Source organism: Cydia strobilella, chromosome 19 (assembly GCF_947568885.1).
Source record: "Cydia strobilella chromosome 19, ilCydStro3.1, whole genome shotgun sequence".
Lineage (NCBI taxonomy): Eukaryota > Metazoa > Arthropoda > Insecta > Lepidoptera > Tortricidae > Cydia > Cydia strobilella.
This window is the reverse complement of record NC_086059.1, coordinates 6,804,676-6,828,952: the sequence shown is the minus strand read 5'-3', so window position 1 is coordinate 6,828,952 and position 24,277 is coordinate 6,804,676. Positions and strand designations below refer to the sequence as shown.

At 36.3% G+C, this 24,277-nt stretch overlaps 2 protein-coding genes across 5 annotated transcripts in view; one reads left to right on the top strand and one right to left on the bottom strand.

Moving 5' to 3' along the window:
* The window catches only part of LOC134750242 (flotillin-2), a 470,025-nt gene that overhangs the window by 80,944 nt on the left and 364,804 nt on the right, over positions 1 to 24,277 (top strand). The gene's annotated exons all lie outside the window — the stretch shown is intronic.
* Positions 293 to 19,652, bottom strand: LOC134750012 (glucose dehydrogenase [FAD, quinone]-like). Its single transcript, XM_063685079.1, has 4 exons — positions 19,443 to 19,652; positions 16,963 to 17,073; positions 1,924 to 2,068; positions 293 to 1,810 (listed from the first exon to the last, which is right to left on the bottom strand). The coding sequence occupies exons 2-4, from the start codon at positions 17,032 to 17,034 to the stop codon at positions 438 to 440; spliced, it is 1,590 nt and encodes a 529-aa protein (XP_063541149.1). The 5' UTR covers positions 17,035 to 17,073; positions 19,443 to 19,652; the 3' UTR covers positions 293 to 437.

Below are 24,277 nucleotides of genomic sequence, written 5' to 3'. Positions count from 1 at the left end.
CAATCTACTTTTAAAACAAAATGACGTTTACTGTACAAGTCACGCTTGTGATGCAGGTAAATTGAATGGTGATATATTAAAATAAATTATAAATAAATAAATCCTAGACTAAACCATTCGTACGAAGATAAAATCCAAGGACCACATAATAAACGATAGTTTAAGATATTATGTGCTCATATTAAGAATGGTACTCAGTGCAATGAATAATATGCACATATACACACATTACACACAACGCAAATACTCGTATCTATAAATTAGTGAGCTTCATCTTATTAGATCTATTGAATTAGGATCACTAAAATAAGGAAACCTTAACATATGTCTCACAAATAAATATGTATTTAAAATAAAAATCTCTACTGATCGATTAATCATATGAGTAAGTTCATTGCCTAGACTGGGATTTTCGTATATATTAGATCATATGCCAATTAAATCGGCTTGATACGTATGCCCCAATCTTCCTTGATCATATCCGCCGCCTTCTCGGCAATCATTAAAGTTGGGGCGTTGGTGTGCGCTGCTGGAACACGCGGCATAATGCTCGCGTCCACTACCCTCAGTCCTTTTATGCCGTACACCTTTAATCTCGAATCCACGACAGCTTCAGGGTCGTCTCGCGGTCCCATCTTAGCTGTACAGCAATGATGATAAATCGTATTCGTTATAGTCTTCATTGCACAGTACCAATATGAGTCTGAATTAAACTTGTGATGCGCACAGTTCGGTAACGGGACATCGTGCAATCTACTTCCAAACTTTTGAAATGCTGTAGTCTTTGATAACTGAATTATTTTTCTTATACCATGTAATATAACCTTTTGGTCGTGGCCTCCATCTGAAAAGTAGTTTGCGTAGATAAGCGGCTTTGAATAAGGGTTTTTATTCTTCAACATTATTCGGCCTTTCGACTCCGGGAGTAGAAGCATCGGGAACACCATCCACGTGTCGCGATCTTGAATTGGTCCGTAAACTTTGTCGTAGATACGATCATCAATAGCGAAGGCTTGTCTATACGACGGCTGGCTAACCAATGAGCCTGCCACAAACAGCAACTCTAAATCAGGATAGCCATCGGGATCGTTTGGATTATTAGTGTCGATAAAAGCGATAGCTTCAGTTCCGCTTGGCGCTGACAAAGGACCAGTATGATGGCTGAAATATTCTAGAATGTTGCTGAATGTAGCCACGCGTTCAGATCTGATAGAATCAGTTGTGTTTATTAAGAAAGTCAGTCCGCCTAATGCCCAGTGGTCTTGGAGATTATACCCGACGGGTAAATCGACAATTGTTGTGATGTTCTTCTCCGTCAAGTGCTGTTTAGGGCCTATTCCGCTGATCATTAATATTTGAGGAGAATTAATAGCACCAGCTGACAGAATGACTTCTCGCATCGCCTTCACGATGTAACGGCGACCAGCTTTGCGGAATTCCACACCGTATGCTCGTCTCGTCCAAGGATCAATTAAAATACGCGTTACCATAGCATTTTTGGTTACGTGGAAGTTTTTCCTATATTTTATAGGGTGAAGGAAAGCCCGACTCGCACTCATGCGAGTTCCATTGTTCATCGTAAATTGTATGATGGAATATCCGATTTGTTTTTCTCCGTTGTAATCTACTATATTCCCGCCAGTCTCGACGCCCGCTTGAAGGAACGCGTCTGAGAGTCGCGTCCTCCAGCTGGGATACTGAAGGGTCATCTCTCCCTTTGTTGAATGATATACTTTATCTCTTCTCAGTTCTGGCACTTGCATGTTTTCAGATTTCTTGAAGTATTTGAGAACTGATGCGAAGTCCCATCCTGTTGAATATACAAAACAGGACTTTGAGAAAGAAAGAAAATAATACAATTTCTCAAGTGAAAAGTCAAAAGTTTCTGAACGTGAAAATAGACAGAATATAAACCGGTGTTACCTGGGTTGCCATTCGCCGCCCACCGGTCGTAGTCCCTCCTGTTGCCCCTCGTGTGCATCATGGAATGCAGAACCGAGGAGCCGCCGACCACGCGGCCTCGCGGCCAGGAACACCGACCCTCGCGCATGCCCATGCAGCCAGCTCTCTGTAACAATATAACAGTAAATTGGGAGTCTATCAATGGGGACTACCGCGAATTAATTTGCCGCTAGAAGCGTCACTGTAGCGCGGGTCTTTTCAAATGTCACTTTCAATACATTTCTTATGGATCATACAAATGTTTGTCTTTGTTTTGAAAATTATTCAATTATCACAAATTATTCAATTATTTTTTGCGTCTTGAAAGAGCCGAGATTGAGCGGTTTATTCAGGTTTATCTTGGACAGGGGACGGTTTCTGTAACTACCAGTCGTGATAATGACACTAACTATTGTCGCCGCGGTAACGACGTCTAGCTCAAAACCTGTACTTGATTGTCAAGAAATGAGCTATCTAATTTATCTTCAAGAAGTTGACAGCCCATTGTCGGGAAATGGGGAATGCATGCATTCTTAACTGGCTGTTCACAAAGTCGAATACCTACTTGACACCCTATACCAAAGCTTAACATTATCATATCTCTCCCTCTCCTTATGTATTTCTTTAGGTGCTTTAAGTTCTGATATGTAAAAAAGATTAGGTATACATCCCTATTTTTATATGAATTAGTATAATCTTTTCTTTTCACTGTGTCAACAATTCTTAGTTGTCCGTAGTTGTCGATTTACACGCGCTTTGATTGTTCCGATTGACTTGAAATGAGATCGTTGTTGTATGTACGATGTTCAGGACACCACAAATCTGAATATGAAAAGGCATACAAAGTTCTGTAAATTGCTATGGACGTGGGGTACCTTTTCTCTGCAGCTGACTGTACCTATTATTGAAATGTGTATTGGAACTAACCGTATCTGAAGTCTTTGACAAAATGGTTACCATAAAACGGGGTGAGTACGGTTCGCGGGCAGAGTTGGGTTACGAATAGGGAGAGAAAGGATAAAAGGGGGGTGAGATGGGATTTTAAGGCTACTGTTACAAGAATAATGTATTCCAATTTAAAATGGAGCTACAGTAATACTCATAATAAAAAAAAAAACATCCAACAATCTTCCAAAATCACCTTTGTATGAAAACCCATCTCACCCCAATTACGGGGTGAGGTGGGATTTCCTGTTTATCGTCAAAGGTATAAAATGGAAGTACCCAAAATAAAATAAAAACTAAAATACAAACGTCCGGAACACTTATTATATACACCATTCAGTTGGCATATGTAAAAATAAAATGTTATCGAGGTTTAAATGTCAGTTTTGCTCCTACTCACCCCGTTTTACGGTACTTTAATGTTTTTCGTAACGTAGCAGTCATGGCATAGCATATAATTCTCTATTTTTCTATAATTACGATAACCGACTGTTGAATGCAACCGCCCTTTGATCTCATTCTTAATTACTTCGCCATTAGTCGCCAGTCTCAGGGCGTCATTAGTCCAGCTTTGTTGCCTTTTAAAAGAACAATTGTTTGTATAATCGGATAATGGTCTGAACTGGCCTCGTGCCGCCGCTGCTGTGCCTTGCATTACAAATTGTTTAATCGAGGCTCAATAAACGCACTAAGGTTAGATGACCGCGTGATCTTCTGGATGTTGGGTAAAAAGTTCTTATGATACAAAGATTACATTGCAGTAGTGAATATAAGTCTTGGTGGTAAGCTAGAGGTAGGAGCGGGCGGGACAAACGCCAATCGAAAAATAAATGTGTCGGAATTACAGATGCGAAAAGTCACGAGGTCATTTCTATTGGTGTTTAATATTAACGATTTTCGCCTAGCTAGGGCCCCTGGCGGTGAGTTAGCCTAACTAGCTAGATCAAGGAGACGGCCCGCGATTTTTTCGAAACATCGAAAATTATATCCGCCATGAGCCGAGGTTAACGCTGAGAAAAATCCTGGTCTGATGTAATATCTATACATAGTGCCACTGAGTCTTCTTGATCAGTATTCAAATTGCACTGTGGTTGCAGACGCGTTGCCTTGCCATGTACGGAGCGGATATCTCAAAAACTATACAAGATATCGAAAAACTTGAAGGAATAAAACTTGTAAGAAATTAAATCTCTTTTCATTTTGTATTAGTGGCCAAGTCGCTCAGACGCATAGTTTCCGAGCTATAATCGAAAAACCGAAAAATGGAACCTTCAAACCCCCCTCTCCCCCCCAGCACCAGGGTTACGGCCGGGGACTTTTGATATGTTCATCTCCTAACTAGTCCAAACAAAGCAACGAGGTTAAAAATTGTGTTCTTAGCATTTCCCTCTATACCTTCTTAATGCTTGGCCTAAATACACCACAATGTTTCGAGATACGAGCGTTTTAAAATAACTAGTAATAAGCTCGTATCTCGTAATATCATGTCATCTTATGTTTCTTAATGTTTGCAGTACATTGCTGCTTGGTAAATTAAAAAAAAAAAATTACGGGGTCATAATTAAGTGTAAATTAAAAAACTTCTTAATTAATGATTAGACGAATAAATTCTATATCTGGTTTAATTTATTGCCCGTATTAGATTTACACACTGTATATTTTTATTAAACCCGATCATAAGTTTTATTGATAAATCACACTTTTTTATTGCCCGTATTAGATTTACACACTGTATAATTTTATTTAACCCGATCATAAGTTTTATTGAGACTTCCGGTTCGAACGCCATCTTGATAGTAGCCTCGTGATTAATTCCTTTGTTTTTTGCTCATTAATATTGTTTAAAGTGTAATATCGATAGCTTTATAATCAAATGTGGTAGTGTGCAGTGAATGGAGAATTAATCTCAAAGCGTGTTTAACCACCATTTTGGAGTCAACGGCCGGTAGTCCACGTGCTTCTCGTAAAATCCAGCTATCGGTTTTACGAGACAACTACAACAACCACCGAACAGCGTCGTGCTTTAAGAGCATTTATTTTGTTCCTACCCTTTTACGTGACATTGGCTACGGGCAACACCGCCCTCAAGTCCATCAAGAAAAGAAGTTTTATTGATAAATCACACTTTTTTTTAATAGCGCGAAATGGTATATCGGTAATATTGGGTATTATTCAAAGCTTCGCGTGGGCATAGAGAAATAAGTAGGCTTTCTGAATTGGGCGAGGTTTATTTATGTAAAGGTAAAGGGATAATTTTGAGTCATATTTGTCAGATAAGTGTTAGTCATATGTAGACCTGTACCAATAACTTCTGAGGTTATAAGAATATTAATGTTGCTTATTTTTTATATATAGTTTCCAGACCATATACTAAACCTAAAAATAATATTTTGTGTCATCCTAGGTATTTGCTTAGGTAGAAATTTAGGTATTTCTTTTTTCAATCAGCATTCTGTAAAAAAAATATTCGAGACGAAATTCTTTGTTTCCCTGTAAAGGCAAAGTGGCTTCCGACGTACACACGCATTTTGTGTCATTTTCATCCACGGGTATAATGGCATTTAATAAATACCTAATATTGATCCTAAAACGCCTAAAAAAATATTAGAGTCGGTAAGTGAAGTGTTGTACTTTACAGAACATTGTTATATGTTATTCAAACAAATCTGTGTCAAATTCATCCACCGCTTTTATTTAAAAAAAATTTTTTTCTAATTAACACCCTGTATCTGCCACAAAAAAAAATTCATATTATTAAGTTTACGTCTATAATATTATAATACCACATTGAGACATCATTCATAATTTGGGTCATTTTGATCCACGGTTTTTTTACTATCTGGCAAAATAAAACTCAATTGAGCAAGAAGGGCGTGCGCGGGGAAGGGTACCTACGCGGGTGGGGTGCTTATTATACTTGCCGCAATATCAGCTGGCGACTGAGATCTTAATACTATCTCCTTTACCCTTGTTAAGTTAAGACCAACCAAGAGATGGCATTATGAGCTGTCTCGCCACTTAGTTTTGCGATACAGTGTATTTATTTCATTCGGAGGCATAATTACATTGTCTTATCAATCTTACCGTAGTAGGTATATAAATATAATTAAAAATAAACTGTAGGCTGCACTTCTCACACTGACCAACATTTGTAACGTTCCTAATCAAAAGGTACCACTTTCTCTGACAGGTTATTTGTATAAAGATATAATCAAATTTCGTCTTTATGGTAAACGACAAAGTGGTACCTACCTTTTGATTGAGAATGTCACATCAGCGACTTAAAAATTACTTTTGTTTCGATTTTTAGTAGACTTTTTAAGTTTATTTTAAGACGCAATTTATTGTGATTTTTGTTATGTTTAAGCGTGGCAAGCAACATTAATTACATTGATGATGATGTTCATTAAATACAATATTTTTTCATACTATACTGAACTGTCACCCTATACATGAGAATGAACAGCGCCCTCTTGACAATGATCATATATTACTGGTCAGGCTTTAATATGTCATATGTCATAATTTAGTAAAGTCCCCTTTGTGGATTCTAAGTTTCCGAGTTACAGCAGTTTAATGAAAGCGTTTTTTTTTTTAAATATAAATTAAGGGTTGAATAAAGAGGAAAGAAAATTTGATTATTTTTGCGCTACGACGCACGGTTTAGGAGATACAGCCCTATAAAGTTTTTTTTATTGTTTTTTTCTTTTATACATTGTGTTTTTTGTATATTACTTTGGGGTTTCATAAAGGGGAACGAAAATTTAATTATTTTTGCGCTACGACGCATGGTTTAGGAGATCAAGCCCTATAAAAAAAAACTTTTTTTTTTTGCGTTTTTTTTTGTATAAATTAATGGTTACATAAAGGGGACCGAAAAGTTGATTATTTTTGCGCTACGACGCACGGTTTAGGAGATACAGCCCTATATAGATTTTTTTCTTTTTCTTTTTTACGTTTTTAAATCTTAATTAAGGGCTTCTTAAGGGGAACGAAAATTTGATTATTTTTCGCTACCATGCACGGTTTAGGAGATACATCCCTAAAGTTTTTTTTTTCTTTTTTTTTGTCATTGCGTTTTTTGTTATTACTTTGGGGTTTCATAAAAGGGAACGAAAATTTTATTATTTTTGCGCCACCACGCACGGTTTAGGAGATATTATATCTATATATATAGCTATAATAGCTCTATAAAGTTTTTTCCTGGTTTTTTTTAAAGTTTTAATTAAGGGTTTCTTAAGGGGAGCGAAAATTTGATTACTTTTGCGCTACGATGCACGATATAGGAGATACAGCTAATACAGCCCTATAAAGATTTTGTTTCTATAAAGTTTTTTTTCCTGGTTTTTTTTGTTTTTTTTTTTAAGTATTAATTACGGGTTTCTTAAAGGGGTTTTTTAAATTATTTTTGCGCTACGACGCATGGTTTAAGAGATACAGCCATAGCAGCAATGATTTTTTTTTAAATTTTGCGTTTTTTTTTTAAATATAAATTATGGGTTGCATACAGGGGAACGAAAATTTTATTATTTTTGCGCTACGACGCATGGTTTAGGAGATACAGCCCTATAAAGATTTTTTTTTAAATTTTGCGTTTTTTTAATATAAATTATGGGTTGCATAAAGGGGAACGAAAATTTTATTGTTTTTGCGGTACCACGCACGGTTTAGGAGATACAGCTCTATAAAGTTTTTTTTCCTGGTTTTTTTTTTGTTTTTTTTTTAAGTATTAATTACGGGTTTCTTAAAGGGGTTTTTTTAATTATTTTTGCGCTACGACGCATGGTTTAAGAGATACAGCCATAGCAGCAATGATTTTTTTTTTAAATTTTGCGTTTTTTTTTAAATATAAATTATGGGTTGCATAAAGGGGAACGAAAATTTTATTATTTTTGCGCTACGACGCATGGTTTAGGAGATACAGCCCTATAAAGATTTTTTTTTTAATTTTGCGTTTTTTAAATATAAATTATGAGTTGCATAAAGGGGAACGAAAATTTTATTGTTTTTGCTCTACGACGCATGGTTTAGGAGATAAAGCCCTATAAAGATTTTTTTATTGTTTTTTTTTCTTTTTTTCTTTTTTACATTGTGTTTTTTGTATATTACTTTGGGGTTTCATAAAGGGGAACGAAAATTTTATTATTTTTGTGCTATGACACATGGTTTAGGAGATACAGCCCTATAAAGATTTTTTTTTTAAATTTTGCGTTTTTTTTAATATAAATTATGGGTTGCATAAAGGGGAACGAAAATTTTATTGTTTTTGCGGTACCACGCACGGTTTAGGAGATACAGCTCTATAAAGTTTTTTTTCCTGGTTTTTTTTGTTTTTTTTTTTAAGTATTAATTACGGGTTTCTTAAAGGGGTTTTTTAAATTATTTTTGCGATACGACGCATGGTTTAAGAGATACAGCCCTATAATGATTTTTTTTTAAAATTTTGCGTTTTTTTTTAAATATAAATTATGGGTTGCATAAAGGGGAACGAAAATTTTATTATTTTTGCGCTACGACGCATGGTTTAGGAGATACAGCCCTATAAAGATTTTTTTTTTTAATTTTGCGTTTTTTTTAAATATAAATTATGGGCATAAAGGGGAACGAAAATTTTATTGTTTTTGCGGTACCACGCACGGTTTAGGAGATACAGCTCTATAAAGGTTTTTTTCCTGGTTTTTTTTGTTTTTTTTTTTTAAGTATTAATTACGGGTTTCTTAAAGGGGTTTTTTTAAATTATTTTTGCACTACGACGCTTGGTTTAAGAGATAATGATGAGATGTTTTTTTTAATTTTGCGTTTTTTTTTAAATATAAATTATGGGTTGCATAAAGGGGAACGAAAATTTTATTATTTTTGCGCCATCACGCACGGTTTAGGAGATATTATATCTATATATATAGCTATAATAGCTCTATAAACTTTTTTTTCCTGGTTTTTTTTTAAGTTTTAATTAAGGGTTTCTTAAAGGGGAACGAAAATTTGATTATTTTTGTGCTACGATGCACGGTTTAGGAGATGCAGCCCTATAAAGATTTTTTTTGTTGTTTTTTTTTTTCATTGTGTTTTTTGTATATTATTTTGGGGTTCCGTAAAGGGGAACGAAAATTTTGTTCTTTTTGCGCTACCACGCACGGTTTAGGAGATATAGCTCTATAAAGATTTTTTCCTGTTTTTTTTTTTGTTTTTTTTTTTAAGTATTAATTAAGGGATCCTTAAAGGGGAACGAAAAATTGATTATTTTTGCGCTACGATGCACGATTTAGGAGATGCAGCCCTATAAAGATCTTTTTTTTGTTTTTTTTTCATTGTGTTTTTTGTATATTAGTTTGGGGTTCCACAAAGGGGAACGAAAATTTGATTATTTTTGCGCTACGACGGTTTAGGAGATACAGCCCTATAAAGTTTTTTTTGTGTTTTTTTTTCATTGTGTTTTTTATATATTACTTTAGGGTTCCGTAAAGGGGAACGAAAATTTTATTATTTTTGCGCTACGACGCACGGTTTAGGAGATACAGCCCTAAAATGATTTTTTTTCCTTTTTTTTCTTTTTTGCGTTTTTCAATCTTAATTAGGGGTTTCTTAAAGGGATTTTTTTAATTATTTTTGCGCTACGATGCACGGTGTAGGAGATACAGCCCTATAAAGTTTTTTTGTTATTTTTTTTCTTTTTTTTCATTGTGTTTTTAGTATATTACTTTGGGGCTTCATAAAGGGGAACGAAATTTTTATTATTTTTGCGCCACCACGCACGGTTTAGGAGATATTATATCTATATATATAGCTATAATAGCTCTATAAAGTTTTTTCCTGGTTTTTTTTAAAGTTTTAATTAAGGGTTTCTTAAGGGGAGCGAAAATTTGATTATTTTTGCGCTACGATGCACGATATAGGAGATACAGCTAATACAGCCCTATAAAGATTTTGTTTCTTTTTTTTTTCATTGTATTTTTCATGTATTACTTTTGGGTTACATAAAGGGGAACGAAATTTTTATTATTTTTGCGCTACGACGCATGGTTTAGGAGATACAGTCCTATATATTTTTTTACAATGCATGTGCTCGAAAAGTGCGTTTCCTACGGAGCCATATCGTGCGGAAAGTACTGCTTTTCCGCACTAGTGCTTTTTGTTTTCAATTTTTTTTTACAGTACATATGGTGCTACTTTCTCGCACTAGTGCGGAAAAGAGCACTTACCGTGCATATATCGAAAGTTTAAAGGGCCATATGTACTGTAAAACGTACGATACACGTGCGAATAAGTAATTCGCAACTCGTGTCGATTTAAAACACTCCTTTTAATAATTAAACTTATTTGCCATGACATGTTTTTTTATTTACTCGCACAATGCATAGTAAAACATTGTATGATACACGTGCGTAAAGATGACTTCCGCACTTGTTGCATAAATAGCAATTTTTTTTATCAAAAAATGAAAGAAAGTCACGGTATTAATAACCAAATTTTACTTTAGTGGTACCTTTTCCCTATCACTGTCACAAATGTATGTGGCGTTCACGTAAACGCGATATTTTTAAGATTTCCCTGCGCAATGTTGCCAGCTCGCTCGCAAATCAAACATGTACTTACAGTTCTTTTGCATAATGGTGACATTGTACAATATCTATGAGTTTTAAATAGGTAAAAGATAATTCGACGCATTCTTTGCTTGCTTGTTGCTTGTTGTTGTGTTGTTTGCGTAACTTCTTTGAATAAGTTGCGTTAATTTGGCGCACAGGCGAAGTAAACATGCGTTGCGTACGGCAAGGTCACGCCGCGGCCCCACCCTGCACGGCCTCCGTTGCCCATTCAGACCGCCCGCTAGCTTCGTTTGAACGCAAATAATATTTTTGTAATATTTGTTTATGCAGTGGATGGAAGTGACACAAATTCATACATCTTATTTATCTTGCATTTCAAATTAATAAGATGTGAACTCTAATATCTTTAATATTCTTTTGTAACGGTGACAGCCTGTTACAACAAAATCATCAAATATCTTATGAAGCTATGCCTTAATAAGACACAAAATCATTTAATGGACCTATTTAAACGATTAAATTCGACCTAAGTAATTTTTTTTAACTCTAATTTTTTTTTGTGTCATTTAGAATATTATGACATAGTATCAGATTGCAGTGGACGTAATTGACACAAACTATGTTTTCACACTAAAAACACTATCCTAAATGCAACACAGTTACATGTGTTCTCTCGAATATTTTTTTCTCCAAGATAATTCAAAATAAAAAATAATTACCACAAAATAACAAATTACTAGAAAAGCAAATTATATATATGACACAAAACAAAATGTAAGATTTACATCTTAACAAAGTATTCATAAGCGAAAACAGAATTGACTTTAATATTTTTATAACCTAGGGGTCAAAATATAGCCAGCGGTACAGGTCTAATGGGCCGTTTTTCGAAGTCAAAAATATATATTGAGTTGAGTGTTTCGTCTATATATATTCCGTCGCTGTTAATAATATGTGTTAATGGTATTTGCTAATAAACTAAACATATTTTGGACCTGGACCCCGCTAACCTTGTCGCGAAATTGATAAGATGTTTAATGGATGGATGGATGGTAATGAGGATTAGACCTGATCTGTGTTGTGTTTGTGACATGCTAAGCAAGTAAAGCAAGTATAATAAACGTAAACGCGCATAATATGCATAATTATTATCGTGAGTTGCTAAGTGCATTGCAGATAATTATGTCATATCCCTTCTTTTGCGCAGCGCTTCTCGGCATTTCACTTCCCGTACGTTTATGATAAAGTAGTTAGAATTTGGACGGACGGACGGTCTCCAAATAAAATGAGACGTGGCTAGGCAAAGAGAGAGAAAAAATTAGAATTTGTGACATTAGGCATTGTAACGTAAATGTGGCAAAAATTCGTATACTAAACCTGCTAAAGTCCTGGAACTACAAGGAATCAGAAGAAATTCTGAAACCTTCCCAAGATATCCTAATACTGCATATTCATTAGGATTACTTCTTCATTCCTTTTCGAGTTCCTTTATGCACCTTTTCATAACACTCGAACACAATTAAATCAAAACTAACTTTTACATTACATTACACTTTTAGATTTCACATCACACACACACACACACATACACACATTTCACTCCCTCCTCACAACAAGCTTACACAAATACAAGTTCACAATCCTCTTTCTTTCCTATCCTTATGCTTAATATAAAGATGCAAAATGCTGATTCAGCCAACAAGTAGGTAAGTATAATTCGTATGTAACTACCATTAGGTAATCGCACTTCATGCGCATGCATGCATGCTTTTTTTCTAGTTTAGTATTAATTACGGTTAAGATAAAATGTAGATTTTTGACGATGCAAAAGCGATCCAACAGATCCTTCAGATTCAAGTGAATAAATAGATTTTTATCTTTATCTTTATTAATATTAATAGCTCGTGATGACTTTGATCCCCGCGATTCAGGCCATGCCTAGTGCGGGCTTCACTGCAATGTGCCTCTGTGAAATTGCGTATATAACTTTTTAAAGACATTATTAATATGTGCTAAAGGAGTTTGTTAATAAACTAAAAACCGGCCAAGTGCGAGTCGGACTTATATTACACAATTTAAACAATGTATTTTTTATGTGAAACGTGAGTGAAATGTCTTTAAAAAACCCGTAGGGGTCGGATCAAAAACTAAGTAATTAAGTCCGACTCACGCTTGACTGGACATTTCTAATAGGTTTCCCTGCAATCTATAGATAAAGATCTATTTTGTGTATCTTTTTCAAAATTTTTGACCCAGTAGTTTCGGAGATAAAGGGGGGGGGGGGAATGGTCATTTTTTTGCCTTTCTTGAATAACTTCTAAACTGTTTATCCAAAAATTATAAAAAAATATATATTTGAGATTCTCACAATGAGCTCTTTCCTTTGATGTGTAACACGATATAGTTTGAAAAACTTTATTTTTTCTTTCTCATTTACCCCCCGAAAGTGGCCCCCATGTTTAAAATTCATTTGTTTACGTTACATGTCCGTCTTTGGGTCACAAACTTACATATGTATACCAAATTTCAACTTAATTGGTCCAGTAGTTTCGGAGAAAATAGGCTGTGACAGACGGACAGACAGACAGACAGACGCACGAGTGATCCTATAAGGGTTCCGTTTTATTTAGTGTTTTTTGTTTTTTATTCAAATCTCTACACTTTAGTGTGACTGGCAGACAATACGTACGTAATGTACTCATAGCTACTGTTTTTTCAACAACACAAAAAGAACATACTGACGCAACTTGAATGCTTAATAGTTTTTTGGATTCAAGCAATTTTATTTGATTCGCATGTCTATGGTTATCAGCGAGTCAGACTTGCACTTGGCCGGTTTTTTAACTAGTAATGTTAATTATTATCGAAAAACAGGTTGTAAAAGGAATTAAAGTTTTAATTTTAATGTCTGTTTCGTTGTCATTGTCAACTTAACATGGCCACGACTTTGAAATCGACCTAGTTGTTGTGTTATCAAGTATGAAGCCTGATTTGGATGAATACGAGGGCTGCCTTTAAAAGTCTTGTCGTTTGCAAATCTCTCACAATTATAAAACAAAAACTATTTGAATTAAGAATTCAAAAACAAATAAACGAATTATAATGGACCGAATCGTATTAATAAAGCGTCGAGTCAAAGTTGACAAGTCAGTTGTGAAAATGGAAATTTCATAGGAAAATTGTCGTGCGATCATTTGACTACTGTTTTCAACAAAGAATCATGCCTTCTGACTGTGACTGGTATTTGGAATTTTAACGCGATTGCTCTAGTGACAGACTCTCTCTCGCCGGATATCACATTTGCTTATTGACGACCAAAACACGGCTTGCATTAGATGGTGCCGCAAAACTCTACAACAATTCGATCGAGGAGTCCTTCAAAACTCGTTTGTGACATTGCAATTGATGTCAGTGGTGATGAATCTTGGATGGATTTATGCTTAAGATCCAGATTCCAAACAGCAAGAAGTACTTAAAAAATGGTCACCTCGTTTGTCGCCAAAAGTGGACACGTTGCCACTATCGGGTTAGGATATACCAAAACAGTTAACCCTGACTAGTATATCACACTTTGCTTACTAGAAGTGAATTCCGAAATATCAACCGAAAACATCGTATGGCACTGCGCCATGACAATGCAAGCTCACACACCTCCCGGCAAACAATTGCGTTTTTAAAGACCAAAACGTCGAAATTCTCGACCACCCGCCGTACAGCCCTGACTTGAGCCCTAATGATTTCTTTGCTTTCCCTAAAATCAAGCAATGTCTTCGTGGTTAACGGTACTGTCGGTACCGAACCCAGAAGGAGGCGGTAGACTTGTACAAAACGACCACTTGGAGCCCCAACTTCGGAGTGGAATAAGTGGTTTCAAAACTGAATCGACCGAATGAAAAAGTGTATTAAAAATCACGGCGAAATGCTAGAAAAACAATAAATAGTACCTACTTGAGCTTTAAATTGTCTTTAGATTTTACAAACGACACAACTTAAAAGGCACCCCTCGTATTTGTTGATTGCCAATACAATTTTACATTCTTTGACACACCACGCTTAAACATTACGCCACCTACATTTAAATATAGTATTGCATAAGTCCTGATCAGAATACTGAATCTCGCATGTCTTCAAAATGTAGTTCTTAATACCCATAAATAAAACAAGCTTGTATGAATCTAAGGACAGCTTAGCCACAATAAATATCATGTCCACATCAACTCCCATAACAGTATTCATCGTTTTTCGTATAAAAACTCATTGCTCTATCCATTTATTAAACATTACGGTTTGATATGCTAATGTTGAATAACAGGTATGACCTAATGAACGTCGTCCGGTATACAAGTGGTTCTAGATTACACGACCCAAACCAGGTTTGACATCCCAATTAGGTCGAGGAAAAGTCATTGTCATTGAAATTATCTAGCATGAGCCACCTGTCACGTAAGCGTCGCCCTTAGCTCTTTAGGCACGTACGTTTAGTAATAGTTATACAACGTTTCCTATCATCTATCTGTTACTGTAACATTGAGATAAGTCCTTCGTTATCTTTGTGGTGAGTCCTCACGTCGGCCTACGAATTGGCGAAGACCTTTTTTTGGGTGATTATCATATTATCAATGAGCGGTCCAAAATCAGTATTCCGTGTCCGAGTATACAGTTATAGTATGTAATATGTACACATACTTTTAGTTCAAATTAAAATCCGTCAAAAAGGTACCGAGAACATCGAAAACAGATTTTAATCTTCACAATAAAATCGTCGTCGTCTTAATCACGACATTCACGACGGTTATTAGACCTTATATTATATACCTTATGTTATATTATATTATATGCATGGGATAGAATTGAATTGACTTACAACGATAAAAACATTTTTATAACCCAGTCCATAAATTTTCATGAAGTTTTATTTGTAAAGCTAGGTTCACAAGTCAACGTCTGTATCCTTTTGCCATATCATATCTCCGTTGCGTAGCACTGACGTGTATCATAATCGTTATGATACACGTCATATTATAAAACTAAATGAAATTATTTTCAAAATTACCTTCTTAGATATGAGGATATAACGTATAATTTGTGGTATATTGTACAAAAAAAACAGCCATATCGTATCTGGGGGAGCACAAACTTGGTATTTTGAAAACTATCTATGTTTTAATTTAAAAAAAATGGCTTAAATGTAATGATGCGGTATATTTTTAGAATCGTCTCAAAAAGCCCTTTCATATGGTACCTCAGTACCACACGCGATAGGTTTCTGATAGGTTTGTATACTAATTACTTTAATAGTATTTAAATCGTATTGAACTGAAATAAAATGCATTTGGTTCGTTTCGTTGCTTACCTTACTTCTTACACTTAATTGACTACCTGCCAGTGTTTTTGTGCGATGGACCTGAGGAGGGGCATTGACATCAAATTTAGCAAAACGGTATCATTCGAATATGTCATTCCGTCTGCTATCGTGTAGCTTTTGTATTGCTACGTAATCTTAAAATGTGCATTCAGACAATAAGATCGAAGATAGGCTGCTGTTATTTTCTTTTTCATTTTACCAGTACAAAGTATAATAATTTCTTAGATTTTGAATATTTAATTTTAATTAAGAAATTACTATGTGAGGTGTGTAATAAAGAGTATTGTATTGTACTCGTAATTTCAGTTCTGTTCCGAAAGAAAACAAATTGCTAATATTGTGCGATTTGTGCGTCAACTTGGCATTGATGCGTACTCGGAATCGTTATTACAACGTCTGTTCTTGTCCATTTAATCAGCAACTATAGAGCCTTTCCTCGTTTGCTTAAAATTGATATCTAACCTTCACCTTGAATGAGGCTAGGTTCCTAAAGAGCTTAAAAAGCTATTAGGTTGATTGTCAAGATTGTTAAATACTTGGTTTGAGGTAGTAGAGAGAAAGAGCACCTTAAGTGACACTTGGTGGGTATACATTTGGATTTTGATCGAGAAGCGTACCCGCTCCGTCGACGTAGGCCTGAGGGCCTACCGCGAACCACGTTTGACGTGTTGCCTCCCTGTCACACTTACGTACGAATTTACAAGTGCAACAGAGAGGCAACACGTCGAACGTGATTTGCGGTAGGTCGTCAGGAGGTCAGCGCAGACGTTATGCGCATTTGCTACCTCCGCCCGCGCGCCCTAGTAGACCCTTGTGGGGATTGGGGAATCACCCACTAGGCCACTATGGTAGTATCATTAGAGCCTGCAGCCCATTTGCGGGCTGCCCTCTGGAGCGTCGCAGTTAAATGCTCACCGTGATCCTGCGCCGCCCTGTTATAGGCGGAGGTGGCACTCGTTGGGTTTTTAGATGGTAGTAGACATCCTTGTCCTTAAGTCCGTTATATCCGTCTTGCTCCCATCGAGGTATTTTCCCAACGTAAAAAAAAGGTATACATTTCGATGTCATGGCTACTGACGAAGTTTAACACATTCACTTCCAAGATACACGATCAAGGGTCGACAATAGTCAGTTGGTACCAAATAACTTACAATAAAAATAGAGTACCTGTGGCTCAGTGTGGTAGTCCCAATTGGCGTCGGTGAATTGTAGCATAGTGGCCATCACAGGGATGTCCATGAAAAGCTGCTCGCTTCCACCAGCCTCTATAAGAAGCACCTGTAAAGGCGCGAAATATATTAAAATCGTAATTCCGAGAATAATCAATCAATCCTTAATTATCTATCGACAATTCAATTTATTACAAAGTTGAATGCAGCTGTGGCAGTTCGTATTTTAGGCAGAACAAACGCACTATTGCCTGCAGAATTAAGGAACACATCGCTGCGGTCAAGAACAATGACGTTCGCAAGTCAGCTATTGCTCAGCATCTCCTTGAGTCCGGTACAAATCACTGCCACTATATACCAAGAATGGTAAGAGAAATCGTTGAAATTTACAAATACAAAACTTTCAATCGTGAAGATGGGTTTAAACTGTCAAATCTGTGGAATCCTGTGATTTGTTTGTGCAAAAAACCAGTGATATCCGAATCAAACACGCGTAGTGATACTGTGAGTGTAGTGTGCTTGGACAGACCAACGAGTGTGAACGCAATCAGACCAACGAGTGTGAATGCGACCGGTGGTAACGTTGAAAGCGAACGCAGCCGACGCGCACAAATGAGGGTAGGTAGACCGAGCGCAGTCTACACAACTTTGATACCCACCCGCTATCTTCAGTTTTACCCGTGAATAAGATGCATGTAACTGCGTCAAAATATCGGGAGCTCAAAAACAATATAAAAGGTAATCACGGTCTATATCCCGGTCAATATAAGTAAAGGTATGTGAGACATATTATGGTATAGGGTTTGGCATTACGCTTTTCATGTCATAGAAACAAAATACAGAGGCGCACTCTGTTTAATAACAGGTTATGAATTTGATCTGGATTGATTATAGATATGATCCGTCAGTGTCAAAATTACCGTTTCTGGTTAAAGAATAATTTTACATCAGTACCGTTTTTTACATATTTATTAGTGGATATGATTATGTATTTTTCTTTGATCGTGCATACTTTTGGTTATCCTCTAACTCCACTATCACAAAAAACTGGAAAAGATCGCTCGTTAGTCATTACCCATAAAACCGGATGTTGCCCATATTGTTGTTGTTATTTTAACGTTTCCTTGCGATATATGATGAAACTTAATGAGATATTGTTTAATTTGTGCCTATTTAATGTTGTCTGAAGTCTGCATAAAATTATTTGATTGATCGCTTGTTTAAATTATGTATATATAAAAAATCGCGATCATGCGTACCGTTGCGAATAACTTACGTCAAACGTATGGTTCCTGCTAATTTTTAATTGTAACTAATATTTTTACACTGTATAAGTGCTTTACACATTGATTAGCATTTAAATGTAAATATATCTTTCCTTTTTTATTACCACATTATTACAATCTATAAATTATAAATACAGATGTAGATGTCAAACATAATGAAAAAATCAACGATGACCATCAAACTGGCCAACGTGGGACTCGAACCCACATCTTTGCCGGTCCAATGCGTTACCAATTCCGCCAGTTGGCCATCCGCCAATCAACGCGAATTTAGTCATTGCAACTGTGAACAACGTCACTAGCGACATCTGCATTTTTAAGGTCATCGTTGTTTTTTTTTCATTGCGATTGACATTTGTATATACAATTTATAGATTAGCATTTAGTTCGAGTTCATACAGTTGCTGTTTCTGTTTAGTAGTAGACTGTAAAGTCTTCGGCAATAATAATAATTCACTAGACTTATATTGACCGGGATATAGACCGTGATTACCCCGTACAAAAGGAAATCACGGTCTATATCCCGGTCAATATAAGTCTAGTGAAACTAATCGTGAATCATTCAAAACTCTAATAATAATTCAGTCTATATACGTCCCATTGCTGAGCACAGACCTCTTCTCATGCGGGAGAGGGCTTGGGCTATAGTCTCTACGCTGACCCAATGCGGGTTGGAGACTTCACCTAGACCTTTGAATTTCTTCGCGGATGTGTGCAGTGTTCATTACGATGTTTTCCTTCACCGAAAAGCTAGTGGTAAATATCAAATGATATTATGTACACAAGTTCCGAAAATCTCCTTGGTGCTGCGAGCCAGGATTTGAACCCGCGACCTCCAGATTCAAAGTCGGACGTCAGATCCACTCGGCCACGACCACTTATTATACACCGCTTCAGCAATGATGATGATGCTCTCCCGACCGATTTCGGCCACAGCGACTGTGTGCTCTGGAGTAGGCAATTTTTAATTTGCGTTATTAGAGTGTAGCTGATCCACTCTCTGTAGCGCCCTTAGGTGGCTCACGTACCCTATCTTCTTGCTAAATACTCGAGCGCATTTTGGGCACCTCAGCGCACCACCTACATAGTTGTAGGGAAGAGGTTGGCGGCCGAGCCTTAGGTATGCTCATCTCGTTTTCTGTCGAGCTCACTGCGGCGTTCAGTCTCAAAATAGCTTTAGCAATATACTAACCTTAAACTCCTCAACTTCCGTGAGCCGATTACTGAGCACGCACCCAGCAGTCCCGGCGCCTATGATGACGAAGTCGTACTCCGAGTACAGCTCCTCGGCGTCAGGGGGCTCCCCGAGATATAGGTTGTTGGTGTCGCGGAGTAGCCCTGACACTGCATCAAAGAGTGAGGGCTGCTGCGAGAGCGCCCCGCTCAGTACGCATGATAAGCTGAAATACAAAAAGGCAACTGGAAGTTGGAAGTGGAAGTCAACGGAAACTTGTGACAGCAATTACACTTAACTAACCATTGGTAGACCTTATCTGGTTGCAATAAGGTCTACAATGGTACTGTTGACAATTTGTAAGGAGAAATATAAATAATCAAATATCAGAAATTTCCGTCAAATTGACTGAAGAAAACTGGCCAAGTGCGAGTCAGACTCGCGCACGAAAGGTTCCGTACCATTGCGCAAAAAACGAAGCGAGTGAAGATTATCAACAAACGCTGGACAAAAAATTTAAGGTATTATGGAATATATTTGGCGAAAACTCACAGAAGCCCATACATTGTAATATGTTTGTATTTATATTATAAATAACAATAATTATTAAAATAAAGGAACTGCTTGATGATGTGCATTTGGTAACAAGATATACCAGATCATGCATGGCCGGGTTTCATCGTGAACAGTCTTTATTTTATTGAATAAATGACCTTCACGTGGCCGTAACCTCTTAATACTCATTATTGAACAATAACAATTAATATAAAACTAAACTCTCGCGTTTAGTAGACATCATTAATGTCATTACCGGGTCTAACGCGATGAAATTTCATTATTTTACCTTTTTTCCGACTTTTCAGCTAGGTTGCACTGTGGTCAATAATAATTCATTTTTACCACGGAGGTCGCACATCACGATCGTTGATAAGTGATAATCTGGTCAAATACTCTCGGTAACTATTATTAGGCACCAGGATACATTACATTGCCTTGATCTTTGATAATGTTGAGTGAAAAGTTCATTGCTGTTCTAATCATCCGTTTATTTACACTCAACAACAATAATACCGGATACCGGTCACTTCGTATGTATATTTGCGTTGCACTTGCATGTAGTACCTGTCGAATCGATTGCTTATTCATGGTTTATTCGTCCAAAATAACGACGCTACCGACGTTGGTCTTGGATTACATATTTGCGTCAACTATCTTAACTAGTTATTGGCTCTGTGGGCTGTAGAACTCGCGAACCCCCAACCCCATGGCTCCGCCATTTTGTAAAATCCGAAAACTAAATCGACTTTTTTATATAAAATCAAAATTTCACAAGAATTGATTGATAAATGCGACTTGTAGATGAGAACACCCAAACAGTCGGTCTTTTTTAGTTTTTTACGTGACCGGTAGAGGCACTGTACAATTACTCCATACATTTTTCGTAACTTTCTCACTATCGACTGTCATTTACGGAACTCATGGTAGTGACACTGGACAGACATACCAAAGCAGTTTTGCCCAAGTTGAAACGGAGTCCTCCGCTCTTGCTTGGCCAATTAGTGCGAAACAAGATTTAAATATTATATTACTAAAATTTTAGGATTTGATAAATCACAGTAATAAAGATTAGATTAATTTAGGTTTAGAATAGAACCTGGAGGAACCTACCTTAAGTATACGATACACAGATTTTTCATATTTTGTCGCTTCACGAACCTTTCGCGGCTGAGGTAATAATTTGACTGATCGCATAACAGTAGTGCACAATTTATCGAACTAATGTCGTTTGTCAACATAATAACTAATACCTGTGGAAAAATCACGCAAATAGCCTGTTATTAGTTATGAGATTTGCCATTAAGAGGTCTTCATCAAAAGGTCTGACGCAAAAGTTTAGTTTGTTTTGCTTATCGTGTTTATACTCATTTGGCGCTTGATTAGTTGATTGACACGTGATTAATAGCAACGTTCTAAGAGATTTTTCGTGTACTAAAAGGTGCAGTGCCCGTAACTGAAGCGGTGGAAAGAAGTAATCGTGTAAAACTTTTGTCACTATCGATATTGTATAGTGTATATACGGTTATAAAAACATACCTGTTTAGCGACAGTGGTATGATAGAAAACATCATAGTTTCTGGAACAAAAAACAATAGAAAAAGAATAGTAGGCCAGGAAATAAATGCCCAAAAAAAGGTATAGAGGGAAATGCAAGGAACACAATTTTTGAACATATTAAAAATCCCCGGCCATAACCCTGGTGCTGGGGGGGAGGGGGGTTTGAAGGTTCCATTTTTCGGTTTTTCGATTATATCTCGGAAACTATGAGTCTGAGCGACTTGGCCACTTTACAAAATGAAAAAAGATTTAATTTGTTACAAGTTTTATTCAGTAAAGTTTTTCGATATCTTATATAGTTTTTGAGATATCCGCTCTTCAAGGTTTATTTAGGGCTCTCATTTTTATCTTGATTATCTACATCGGTGAAGCTGCTAGGCCGGGTTTGGAATCGTTTTCGTATTAATCAGGGGTTCTGAATTCATTTATGGTATCAACATTGACACCATTCCTAAGTAAAAACAAAATTAAAGAAAATGATTTTTTATAAAACTCCTCTTTACGCTTAAACCGCCGAACCGATTTCGTTGAAATTTGGTACAGAGATGGTTTGAGTCCCGGGACAGTACATAGGATAGTTTTTATAACCAAAATCATCTTTTAAGGGTGTGAAAAGTGGGGTGGAAATTTGTATGTTGAATCAATAACCGCTGAACCTATTTAAATAATATTTGGGATGGTCTACATGTTTGATTTAGTTAATAATGATACCAAACATGACTTCAAACCTAAATTTAAACAGAATTAATCTCCCCTCACACCAAATTTCACACCTTCAAAGTATGATTTTTGAGATAAAAACTATATTATATCCTGTCTCGGGACTTAAAACACCTATTTACCAAATTTCAACTAAATCGGTTCAGCGGTTTAAGCGTGAAGAGGAGTTAAATAAAAAGTTATTTGTTTAAAGTTTATATGTTTTTACTTAGGAAAGGTGTATTGTTGATACCATAAATGAATTCAGCACCCCCGATTTATACGAAAACGTTACCAAACCCGGCCTAGCAGCTTTACTGATGTAGATGATCAAGATAAAAATGAGAGCCCTAAATAAACCTTCAAGAGCGGATATCTCAAAAACTATACAAGATATCGAAAAACTTGACTGAATAAAACTTGTAACAAATTAAATCTCTTTTCATTTTGTATGAGAGGCCAAGTCGCTCAGACGCATAGTTTCCGAGATATAATCGAAAAACCGAAAAATGGAACTTTCAAACCCCCCTCCCCCCAGCACCAGGGTTACGGCCGGGGACTTTTGATATGTTCATCTCCTAACTAGTCCAAACAAAGCTACGAAGTTAAAAATTGTGTTCCTTGCATTTCCCTCTATACCTTCTTATTGCTTGGCCTATAGGTGTAATTTTGTACTTTTAAACTAGGTAGGTACGAGTACAGACAGTAGCGGAAAAAAATCTATCATATTGCTATTTTTATGCAGACATTCATTCGAAAATTTGTGAAATTAGACTTTATATCATATCATATAACATATAAACAGTGATTGTATCATCATCACGACCATATACTTATACTATGTTATATAGGTATACTTACGTCCCACTGCACCTGGCAACAGGCAGCCACGTTAGCACAATGCGAATTGGGGACTTCACACACACCATTTAATGTATGTTATGAGTATTGAATTTCTTATTTGAAAACACTCAAAAGCGAATCTTACCAACAATAAAACCTAGATGGATCGATGTTTCGCCCTCGTGAGCCTCTGGTTTGAAAATTAAATCGAATCATTACTTTACAATTTAATGCCCACCGCTACCGCGAAAATTCGGGCAAACTAAGTATTTTAAAAATGTAATATATATTCTAATAATTTGCCGCTACAGTTAATCAACTAAATACTCACAATGACTCGTCAAAATGATTAGCTAATTTAAAGTTTGTAAAGAAAATATGAAGTCAGAAGTGCTTTCGATGGTAAAACTCCTTTCCTTTATGGTTTTTTTTTTACCATGATGTTTTGTTATGGGGCGTTAAAATTTGTGGCAATTTTTCTCTAAACGTGATATAAAACGTCCCACGTCTTGCATTATAAAAATACAAATCGACTTTTAGAATTGGTTTCACCAGTCGGGTGAGGTGAACGAATGATGCACGTCATTAATTTTAACTTATTGTTAGGTATCTATTTGTGACGTTTTCAACCAAAAGGTACCACATTGTCGGTTGTCGATAAGGTTGATTTCTAATTGAAGCTATATGGAAATAGCGCCTTACTGACAAGCGACAATAAGTACCCTTTTAATTGAAAATGGCACATTTAGATGGAACTGGAATCGTTTTGTCAGTGTGGTTTGCACTACATTAAAGTGCAGCAACGACTTAATAATCCGTGAGTGACCCGTTTAAAAATATTTTTCATTTTTTCGAGTCTCACGAGAGTTTTATAGTTAACTAGCGATCCGCCCGCGATCGCACGGGCAGTTCAAGCAATTTACACACAACCTTAACAAATTATACACCTAAACCTTTCTCAAGAATAACTCTATTCATAGATGAAAACAGCATGATATTCAGTAGTTTTTGAGTTTATCGCGAAATTCGCGTACAGACATACAGACAGACGCGGCGGGGGACTTTGTTTTATAATATGTATTGATATTAGGTACCTCATTCACGGACAGTCCGTCGAAAGACACAAAGAGACTGCCTTGTGGTATGGTACCACGTTTGTAGCCGATGTTTTTTACTTTTATGTAACAGCAAAATCT

What these genes read in the sequence shown, in the direction of transcription:
- LOC134750012 (XM_063685079.1), bottom strand. Translation starts at nt 17,034, where the DNA reads ATGGACATCCCTGTGATGGCCACTATGCTACAATTCACCGACGCCAAT. An exon ending in ACTACCACACTGAGCCACAG is followed by an intron (nt 2,069 to 16,962) that starts GTACTCTATTTT and finishes ATATTGTTACAG; the next exon opens with AGAGCTGGCTGCATGGGCAT. An exon ending in GGCGGCGAATGGCAACCCAG is followed by an intron (nt 1,811 to 1,923) that starts GTAACACCGGTT and finishes TATATTCAACAG; the next exon opens with GATGGGACTTCGCATCAGTT.